This window comes from Argopecten irradians, chromosome 6 (assembly GCF_041381155.1).
Source record: "Argopecten irradians isolate NY chromosome 6, Ai_NY, whole genome shotgun sequence".
NCBI lineage: Eukaryota > Metazoa > Mollusca > Bivalvia > Pectinida > Pectinidae > Argopecten > Argopecten irradians.
In genome coordinates, this window is record NC_091139.1 from 29829047 (window position 1) to 29840484 (window position 11438).

An 11438-nucleotide genomic window follows, 5' to 3' on the forward strand; every position below is an offset into this window, starting at 1 on the left:
AAAGCCGTAACTCTCTCATTTTTCAATATTTTCACATCATTTTTGGGCAAAATGTTAATATGTTAAGTATTTTGATGTTAACTACATTTGTACTGGTATTTGAGTGCAAGTAAATGACTGGGCGGTAGAAATATGTTCCCCGGGCGGTCCTATGTTTGCAAATAACAAGATTACGACTCGGTTGCGAGATCGTGAATTTTGCAAAGCCGTAACTCTCTCATTTTTCAATATTTTCACACCATTTGTTGGCAAAATGTTAATATGTTAACTATTTAGCTGTTAACTACACTTTTAATGGTATTTGAGTGCAAGTAAATGCCCGGGCGGTAGATATATGTTCCCCGGGCGGTCCTATGTTTGCAAATAACAAGATTACGACTCGGTTGCGAGATCGTGAATTTTGCAAAGCCGTAACTCTCTCATTTTTCAATATTTTCACACCATTTGTTGGCAAAATGTTAATATGTTAACTATTTAGCTGTTAACTACACTTTTAATGGTATTTGAGTGCAAGTAAATGCCCGGGCGGTAGATATATGTTCCCCGGGCGGTCTTATATTTGCAAATAACAAGAGGTTGCGACTCGATTGCGAGATCACAAATTTTGCGAAGCCACTACTCTTTCGTTTTTTAATGTTTCCATACTATATTTAGGCTAATTATCTATATATAATGTATCTATCTGTAAACTATACTTTCAACGAAGTTTGGATGAAAATAAATGGTCTTATATCTACAAATAACAACAATCAGGATTGCTTGCGAGATCGCTAAATTAGCGAAGCCATACCGCTTACTTTTTTTCAATATTTTCACACTACTCTTTGGCCAAATTATGCATGTGTTAGGTAATTACATGTAAACTATATTTGCATTGGTGTTGGTATGCAAATTAAAGCCCGGGCGGTCTTATATCTACAAATAACAAGATTACGGCTCTTCACTGAGGTTAGGTTGCGAGATCGCGAATTTCGCGAACCCGTACTTCTTTCGTTTTTCAATGTTTTCATGCTATTTTTGGTTTAAATTATTAATACGTTAGTTATCTATCTGTATACTATACTTTTAATGGTGTTTGAATGAAAATGAAAGCCCGGGCGGTCAATATGGATTCCCCGGGCGGTACCGGGCTTTGCCGGGCGGTGCCGGGCTGTGCCGGGCGGTACCGGGCAGTACCGGGCGGTACCGGGCTGTAATTAGTATCACCGAGGTAACATGATATTTGTGGTTACAGATCCATGAAATCTAGATCACGATGATATCTCTATTTAATTACATATCGTTATGAAAAAAGATTACAGACTTTTTAAATCTGCGGGAAAAAAAAGACCAATCAGAAAGCAAGATTCGGCCAAAGATTTATTAGCGAGTGTCCTTGCATTTGGCTCGTTACTGTAGCCCTGTTAAAGTTATGTTACCAGAGATAGACAGTACCACAGGGACCTGGCACGATTTTTTATTCACAGTATACATATATATCAAGGATTTATAAGTGAGAAGGATTCGTGACTGCCTCTTTACATTACTAAACACCACGCGATACAGTATACGTCCTTGATGTAACGTTACTTCAAATATTGATGTAACAGTTATATTATTATTGTGCAGATGTACTACTGTTAGTCAAAAAAAAATCGTGCCAGGTCTCTGTGGACAGTATAGTAAATTTCTGAAAATAAAGAAAATGCATAAAAAAATAACCCATGTCACGCAATATTTCAATTAATAATGATAAAAAATGTTACATTTTGCGGAATGAAGTTTTCATACGAAGTTGTCTCCCTTGATATTTGACTTTCATAGGCGGCGTTGGTAGCATTTCCCAACTTCCTGTGTGGAAAAACGTTTCACTAGGCCTATCCTGACGAATAAACAACGAAAAGTGGAAGGGGAAACTTGATGGAAGTCAATACTTGAGACAGGACCAGCTGCGAGAAGGAACAATAACAACGTATGTGGTAAAGGAATGAATCAGAAGGTGTTCCAGTAACCAACCCCGCCTGATTGTACCGACTCGATCGTAATCTATTGTAACACGGGTGTTATGGATGAATCACTGACAAATCTCTAAATCGAATTTGAAAATGAAAGCGTGCAAGTATTGAGATTTAGATAAACAACGAAACACGAAAACTAGTAACAAACACGTAAAACAATTTTTTACCTATAGAATCACTATGTACATTGTCGAATTTTCAAAAATTAGCCGTTTGAAATGGCCAAATTGTACTTGTCAGGTTGGGCACATGTACATTTATTGCTATTATAGCGATATATAGCTATAATAGCTATTTATAGCTATACAAAACTATCGAAAAACATCATTTCTGGAGATAAAAATGCTTGTGCACAAAAACCGACTCCTGAAACTTGCAGGGAATGTGTATAAGGATAATTTGAACATTATGCAACCACTTTTCGTTCGAAAAAATAGAGCAATAATTAACCTAATTAGCTTAATTATATCTCATCAAAACCGCTTTCAATATGTTTGAATGGTCGGTATTAACAACCACTGCAAGTTTCAGGAGTCGGTTTAGAGCGGAAGCATTTTTATCTTCAGAAATGTTATTTATCATCAATTTTGTATAGCTATAATTAGCTATTATAGCTATATATCGCTATAATAGCAATAAATTTACATGTGCCCAACCTGCTTGTACACATTCAGCTGGGCCAAAGGCCGCACATGCCTACGAAATCACATCGTTGTCGAGTACCTTTAACTAATTGACTCAAGTCCTCGGTGTAATCAACAAGTATTCATTTCAGCTGAGTCATTGCGTGTGATAAAGACTAAATATAAATGTAATTCCAAGTCTGACACACAAAACAAAGTTGAATCTTTGATATCAATCCAAGCAGATCTACTGGGTCGCAACCAGTAATGTGATTTTTTCGAGGTTTTTTTAAGGATTTTGTCAAAAATAACGCACAGAAGGCGTTGAAAATCGACATGAATTATCTTTAGTCCAAGATACTTCATTAACAATAATCGTTGTTTAATTTTGATCATATTTTTTATGACCAGACGCCATTTATGTTCACCGCTAATTGGTACAATTGATGATTCCTACAGGACCAGTTGCGGTGATTTCAAAATCTAAAGGAAATGCGCTTTTAAAAACCTGCTTATTGCACCAAACTTTCTTTGTGTTTCATTACTGTGACCAAAATCTATTTGATATATCTTGAAGTGGGATAATATAATCGTAATGCATGGTTATTTTTGAATCCTGTGACTGATGATCGAAAGCGTCACGGAAAAATGGACTGTCTAAAGGTGTGTTCGATAGTGGGAATCACTAAAAGCAGGAGTCAGCTCTGGGCAGGAGTAAAATAGAAAAACAAAAAAAGGTGTAGAAGACCTAAAACTTTACAGAAATTCAATAAATACATATTCATTTATACATTCATTTATTTTGTTTGAAAAAAAGTAAACACAAGAGTATGCACCAGGTAAAAACTACCTTCTGTTTTACTATCTTGTCCAATCATGCCTGATCGGTAACTTGCCGTATACTCATGATTTTGCATACTTTGACCTACTTTGATGCAGACAATTTTTGAAAACGGTTGACAAACAAAATAAACGATGATTTCATTAATATGCAAGTAAGTAATGATTTCAAGCTATCCCCCGCTGTGATTAAGTGTTGCAAACTTGGATTTCAAAAGGAAAACATACCGTAGATTTGTTAGCATATCGGTTACAAATGACCAATTTTTTGTTGAATGAACACTTGCATGGCTACCTTCATTTAGCTGCTCAAAAAATCTAAAAAAAATTGTGCGAGAGATAGAGCGTGAGCAGAAATCACAGTAACTGGTACATCATGGTAACTGGTTGAGACCCATAGAGGTACTGTAGATATTTCAATCTATTAATCCTTAATAAAACTTTCCCTCAAAAACACCTCTTCTTTTAGTTATTCAGATTGGGGCTAAATTTAGTCCATTTTGACAGTACTTTTCCAAAATGTCTTTGAAAATCCTGAATAATTCCAATAGAGGATAATGTCCTAACAAAATTTTGGTTAAAACAATAAAATGTCTGAAAATATTTTGAAATCAGTCTTAAACTTTTCTTCAAATCTTCAGTTTTATCTGTACTCTATAAGTAATGGTCATACTTCCGAAGTCAGCACACATACTCACAAATCTTAAATTATCCAAAATAAGCTTCGGGAAAAAACGCAAGGTTGAATTATCAGATTTGAAATTGGAAAAAGTCTGTTTTAATACCAATATTACCATGCAGCTGGCATAAGCATTCTAACGTATCAGTACAATCCTTATTCCAAACATCTTTGTACAATGTGAATCAATCTTTTGGGGACCCAACTGTAACAATTTGTTGATGAAAATCTCTATTTTTGCGTTCATTGTTTGACTTGTTCCAACTATCCAAAAAAGGATTAATTATAAAAAGTCAGAGTTTTAAATATTATACTTGTCCATATTAAGTAAAATTATTTGAAATTTTACATACTGATCAATATTTCAGATTACAAGAAGGTCTAATTACCAAAGTGCACAATTGGCTTTAGTCAAATGCTGTACACCTGGAAAAGCATTTGTTACCAAAAGTGTCACTTAATTTCTTCTACTACAGACAGTACTCACAATCTGACATGAAACTGAACATGAAGTTTTTTTTACAGGTAAAAAGTTTTTCTTGTTTCAAGAGAATTGGTGAGAGACTACACCATGCCACCAAACAATCCATTACCAATCTGGGGTAATGAGAAAACCATGAACATGAATCCACTGATACTGACAAATATACAGTCATCACCTTACTTCAAGGTCAACTTGTATGAGCTGAAAACATATCATGAAGTTATTGATGAAATTTACTACAGAGTAAGTTCTGTTTGATGAATGATTTCTGCATGTATATGTATAATTTATACTTTGATTTGTGACAACCTGTTCAACAACTTCATCTTATTTCCTATATCCTGACATTACATGTGTAATTTCAGTATTAGCTTATGTTATCATTTAAATATGACAATCAAAAAGCTGAAGTCAGTTCTCTTCTCTAAAGATCTCATTTTGTTAAAAGGTATTTTTTTCTTCAGTTTGAAGATTTTTTAGTCATACTTTGTAAATACTGACACTGTAACCACTTAAGCAATTATATTCAAGTTAACAGATAAACCTGTAAGACATAATAAGATGTTTTTTGTTTGTTTTTGTTTCAGGTAGAACATTTAGAACCTTGGGAAAGAGGAAGTCGGAAAACAGCTGGGCAAACTGGAATGTGTGGCGGGGTATGTATACATACAGTAGCATTACATATTTGGTCATAATCCATCCTTCCTCTTGAGATACTGATTATTGAGCTTTGTTTGTGCATTCGTTCAAGATGTTTTTCTAGGCTTCAACTTCAAAACCGTTTGACATAGTGCCACAAAGCTTTCTCAAGTTTCTATTTAGATGTATATTAGGTTAGTGTTGTGCATTTTACTAATGTAACTTATAATATAAGCATATATATACCTGTAGTCAAAAACACAAAATTTCTGTTTCCTATTTTGACTACAACAAAACCATTTAAAACAACTTCCCAAAAGATTCTGTATATTATAGGGGGCCCTGCTGGGCAAGTGGTTAAGATGTCCCGACATATTACCACAAGCCCTCCACCTCTGGGATGTGGGTTCGAATCCCATGGGGGGCAGTTGCCTGGTTTTTCTGCGAATACTTCCTTCACCAACAAACCTGGCACGTCCTTACATGACTGTGGCTGTTAATAGGACGTTAAACTAATAAAACCAAATTTCTGTATATTAGGGTAGTGCCCTGATTGTGCCTTTTGTTGTCATATCAAGATTTAAACTCTTACTATATAAGCTTGATATAAATATCATATTTGTGTTTTAATACAAACAGTGGGGTACAGAAGATAACACTTTGTGTCTCCTTGATAAGTTTATAAGGGATATAATATGAAACCTGGTCAATTTGATCATCTGCCTGTGTAGGTACGAGGTGTAGGAGCTGTTTGTATGAGTATGAGAGAGTGTTAACAATGTGACTGCCTGTGTAGGTACAAGGTGTAGGAGCCGTATGTACGAGTATGAGAGAGTGTTAATAATGTGACATCTCCCTGTGTAGGTACGAGGTGTAGGAGCCGTTTGTACGAGTATGAGAGAGTGTTAACAATGTGACTGCCTGTGTAGGTACGAGGTGTAGGAGCCGTATGTACGAGTATGAGAGAGTGTTAACAATGTGACTGCCTGTGTAGGTACGAGGTGTAGGAGCCGTTTGTACGAGTATGAGAGAGTGTTAACAATGTGACTGCCTGTGTAGGTACGAGGTGTAGGAGCCGTATGTACGAGTATGAGAGAGTGTTAACAATGTGACTGCCTGTGTAGGTACAAGGTGTAGGAGCTGTATGTACGAGTATGAGAGAGTGTTAACAATGTGACTGCCTGTGTAGGTACGAGGTGTAGGAGCCGTATGTACGAGTATGAGAGAGTGTTAACAATGTGACTGCCTGTGTAGGTACAAGGTGTAGGAGCCATATGTACGAGTATGAGAGAGTGTTAATAATGTGACATCTTAGTGTTTCCCACAGGAAAAAAAAGGGCATGGTGCTAGGTTTTGAAAAGGGCACCTTGACCGCGATAAATAACCATCAGAGGGGCACAAAAGTTATCGACGACTTCCAATACAAGGGAAAATCTTTAAAACTGTCTTGTTTATTTAATTCTGTCTGAGTTTCTAAGTAATATCAGGACATTTATTTAATTATTCTGGGTAAAAATAATGATTTTGGAAATTGGAATCTATCGATCATATGATCATGACAATAATTGATTCACAAGAAATATCTATATTTCATTTATATTAATTAAAAGATTGGGAATAATGCCTTTATTTCAATCCTATTATCTTTATTTATATATCTTTATTGAAATATTAAAAATACTATATAATTTAATTGAATAAGTTTACTATGTTTCAAAATAATGGATAATAAATTGAAATAATGTTCTTAAATTTACAAGCACTAAATTAAGATAATACAGATCATTGTTAAAGTAGTATTCAAAATGTAATTTATCTGAGAGAGAAAAAAGTAAATTTCTTTTTAATTTGATTTGTTTTAATTAATTTGCTATTAATTATTTTATTATTATTAATTTATTTTGTCCGAAAATAAATTCACACCGAAATTCTAAAAAAAATATACCATTTTCATTTTTAAAAACATGAATATTAGTAAATCCTGAATCCGGATCGACTATTGCAATATACCCAAAATGGCGGCCATTACGATTGCAAAGCTTGTGACATTCATCAGTATAGTTATGCCTATTAAACATTAAAAACGTGAGTAAATCATTTACAGTTAAAAGCAGTATTTGTTTTTGTTGTAGTGCTCACTAGCTGTAGTCATAAAACTTAATGAAAGGCCAGCTGATTGTTTTCTAGGCTGCCGATCGGCTGCTTGACTTCAGCTTACGTAACTGTTAGGCCTAATACACAGACGTGAAAGTGACACCACAAGCCAAGGTGGAAATAGCCCAAGGCTGCTAAATAGGGCCATTGGGGTGTTGGTCATGGGGTCAGGAAGTGGTCACACCTCTTTTGTTTACTTAATTATCAAGTCACTGCCTGGTATTTGGTAGTTTAGTAAACGTGTACTGAGGACAAACAGGGGCAGGGCGTTAGGTTATAGGGGCATGGCGTCAGGTAAAAAGGGCACGGCGCGGCGCCATGCTAATCGGGGCTGTGGGAAACACTACATCTCCCTGTGTAGGTACGAGTTGTAGGAGCCGTATGTACGAGTATGAGAGAGTGTTAATAATGTGACATCTCCCTGTGTAGGTACGAGTTGTAGGAGCCGTTTGTACGAGTATGAGAGAGTGTTAACAATGTGACATTTGCCTGTGTAGGTACGAGGTGTAGGAGCCGTATGTACGAGTATGAGAGAGTGTTAACAATGTGACTGCCTGTGTAGGTACGAGGTGTAGGAGCCGTTTGTACGAGTATGAGAGAGTGTTAACAATGTGACTGCCTGTGTAGGTACGAGGTGTAGGAGCTGTATGTACGAGTATGAGAGAGTGTTAACAATGTGACTGTCTGTGTAGGTATGAGGTGTAGGTGTATGTACGAGTATGAGAGAGTGTTAACAATGTGACATCTGCCTGTGTAGGTACGAGGTGTAGTAGCCGTTTGTATATGAGTATGAGAGAGTGTTAACAATGTGACTGTCTGTGTAGGTATGAGGTGTAGGTGTATGTACGAGTATGAGAGAGTGTTAACAATGTGACTGCCTGTGTAGGTACGAGGTGTAGGAGCTGTATGTACGAGTATGAGAGAGTGTTAACAATGTGACATCTGTCTGTGTAGGTACGAGGTGTAGGAGCCGTATGTACGAGTATGAGAGAGTGTTAACAATGTGACTGCCTGTGTAGGTACGAGGTGTAGGAGCCGTATGTACGAGTATGAGAGAGTGTTAACAATGTGACATCTCCCTGTGTAGGTACGAGGTGTAGGAGCCGGAGGGATTGTCTCTAGTGCCTACTGTCTACTGTATAAACTGTTCACCCTGAGACTGACACGGAAACAGCTCACTGGATTGATTACTCACCAGGACTCCCCATTTATCCGTGGACTCGGATTTATGTATATCAGGTAGGAAAAGCAGGTCCAAACTTATTGATTCATTTTGAAATCTTTATTCTTCATATTCTATTTAAATTATAGACTGCTTTAACACTTCTTCCTTTGAGTTTTGTAAGTCCATTATACATGTATATAATCTAAGGTTCTCACCATCTAGGGACCGCAATGCCTAAGTGGTTAAGATGTCCCGACATATTACCACAAGTGGTCCACCTCTGAGTCGCAAGTGCGAATTCTATGTGGGGCAATTGCCAGATACTGACCACTGGTCGATGGTTTTTCTCAGGGTACTCCAGTTTTCCTCCATTGTAAAACCTGGCACATTCTTACATTATCTTGGCTGTTAATAGGACGTAAAACTAAACAAACAAACCAAATTTTACCATCTTTTTAAGTGCATGTCTGTTAATTATGTTGTAACCATGTCCATTACAGATACACACAGGACCCTAAGGAGCTATGGGACTGGTATGAACCCTATCTGGAAGATGAGGAGGTATGTTTGCAATAAACACTAAGCCCTGTACCCCCGGCTACTCACACAGGCCATCTATATCTGATTGATATAATACAGTTAAAGAAAAAGAACAGAAGGTTCAGTTGTTTCTAGTTAAAGAAAACACTTTTTAATACGAATTTAATTGTGCTTAGAGATGTGTTATTGATATATATATAAGAACGATTTGTAATTGTGTGTGATATATAAATAATTAGAAGTGCCCCTCCCCCTCCCCCATCCTGTGGAGATCCTCTGACTGACTGGACTTTAACATTGTAGTGGTGAGTATAGCACACACTATACTTATACATGTTGTTTTCTATTATTAATACATACCCTGTCTATTGTTAATCTTCTAATTCAATTTCATTCCTTAATTAGTTATTATTTTGATAATTGAAATCTGAAAACAAATTATTTTAACATAAGTTATGATCTGTGATCATATTAATTTTTAAATGTTTTGAATGTAATACAAAGTTTTGGTTAAAGCATGATTTGATAATATTACATTATTACATATTTTGTGTTGAGATATATTGTTGATTTTGTCACTATCACTATAGACTGTGTTTTGTATTACTGCAGGGTGTTGCTCTAGATCCCGCTGAGGGCTGGTCTCATGATAGCAAGTCGGCCTCCTCCGTGGAATGACCTTTGACCTCTGGCATGAGGTTATAATAACACACACACATTCCTATGCTTCTCTTTCTGCAGGCAACACAAATTTTACTAAAAAAAACTTAAGGAATTATTCTGGTTGGTTTAAATACGGCATATTTGATTCAAACTATCTTGGAAATTTTATTTGAATTGAAACACATTTTCACACAAAGTCTAGTAAGATAAATTAATAAAGTAAATGCAAGATTTGGAGAAATGTTTTGATAACAAAATGACTGACATCGGCATTAAAAAGGGTATAACTACTGTCTGTGCCCAGTGAACTCTTTTTTGTTAAGTTAAAGAATTTCTTGTCAATGGATGTTCATATGTATCATAAGCTGAGTGTCATTTCAACTTGACAGCAAGTATATCTTTATCTTTATATTCACAACAAATTAGCATGGTCATTAAAAATAAAACCAAACATAAGTCGGAATGGACAAAAAACTTCTCAATGGTTTTGTTTTTGCTGATAAAGTTAAACCCAGTTATACTTAACTTTATTAACGTATATGATATGTTATATAACGTCAGAGAGCTGATTGAAGTATTTCATATGTAAAATAAAATGGAAAACAGTTTTTGGACAGATATAGCATTTCATCTTTATATGACTGGGTTCTACTTTAGCAAATTGATGTGTATGGATAGAACATTAATGACCTTTCTGGTGATCAGACAATTTACTGCATTTCTAGCCCCAATGTTCCTAGTATTACTTATGTTTCAGCCCACAGGGACACTAGAGCAAACCCGTACTATGACATGTCTCTAAAATAGTCTCCTGGTTTCATATTGTTACTGGTTTACGACTCTATCGTTACAGGAAATAGATGTTAAGGCCGGTGGAGGACATGTGATGCCAATCGGAGAAATGATTCGTCAGTGGATGACCAAACTAGAGTGGTACTCAACATTGTTTCCTCGCATCCCTGTACCGGTGCAGAAAGATCTGATGCAGAAACTGAAGAATCACAACTGGTCCCGCCCAGAACCAGAGGAGGAGCCAATAGCAGCATCCAATCAACCACAACATATACCTGACGAGGAGGTCAGCTTCGGCGAGGCTGAGAGGATGGCATACAAGCGCAGGTAGATATCATGTTCACTGAATGTGGGAGGCTAAACGACATCAGAAACTTTGTGTAGACACAGGTAGATATCATGTTCACTGAATGTGGGAGGCAAAACATACATCAGGAACTTTGTATAGACATAGGTAGATATCATGTTCACTGAATGTGGGAGTTTAAACATACATCAGGAACTTTGTATAGACATAGGTAGATATCATGTTCACTGAATGTGGGAGGTTACACATACATCAGGAACTTTGTATAGACATAGGTAGATATCATGTTCACTGAATGTGGGAGGTTACACATACATCAGGAACTTTGTATAGACATAGGTAGATATCATGTTCACTGAATGTGGGAGGCAAAACGACATCAGGAACTTTGTATAGACATAGGTAGATATCATGTTCACTGAATGTGGGAGGCAAAACGACATCAGGAACTTTGTATAGACATAGGTAGATATCATGTTCACTGAATGTGGGAGGCTAAACGACATCAGGAACTTTGTATAGACATAGGTAGATATCATGTTCACTGAATGTGGG

The 11438-nt window shown here is 36.4% G+C and overlaps 1 protein-coding gene across 3 annotated transcripts; it reads left to right on the forward strand.

Annotated features, from left to right (window-relative positions):
- The first annotated feature begins 1792 nt into the window (after positions 1 to 1792).
- On the forward strand, positions 1793 to 10924 carry LOC138325579 (pre-mRNA-splicing factor 38B-like). Of its 3 annotated transcripts, XM_069271348.1 has the most exons (7): positions 1793 to 1951; positions 4665 to 4866; positions 5211 to 5279; positions 8504 to 8655; positions 9082 to 9142; positions 9734 to 9819; positions 10638 to 10774. In XM_069271348.1, the coding sequence occupies exons 2-6, from the start codon at positions 4711 to 4713 to the stop codon at positions 9797 to 9799; spliced, it is 504 nt and encodes a 167-aa protein (XP_069127449.1). In that variant the 5' UTR covers positions 1793 to 1951; positions 4665 to 4710; the 3' UTR covers positions 9800 to 9819; positions 10638 to 10774. The 3 variants fall into 3 exon arrangements, with proteins under 3 accessions (XP_069127449.1, XP_069127447.1, XP_069127448.1); XM_069271346.1 differs by lacking the exon at positions 9734 to 9819 and having other exon boundaries at positions 10638 to 10924; XM_069271347.1 differs by having other exon boundaries at positions 9734 to 10780.
- The last annotated feature ends 514 nt before the right edge of the window (positions 10925 to 11438 follow it).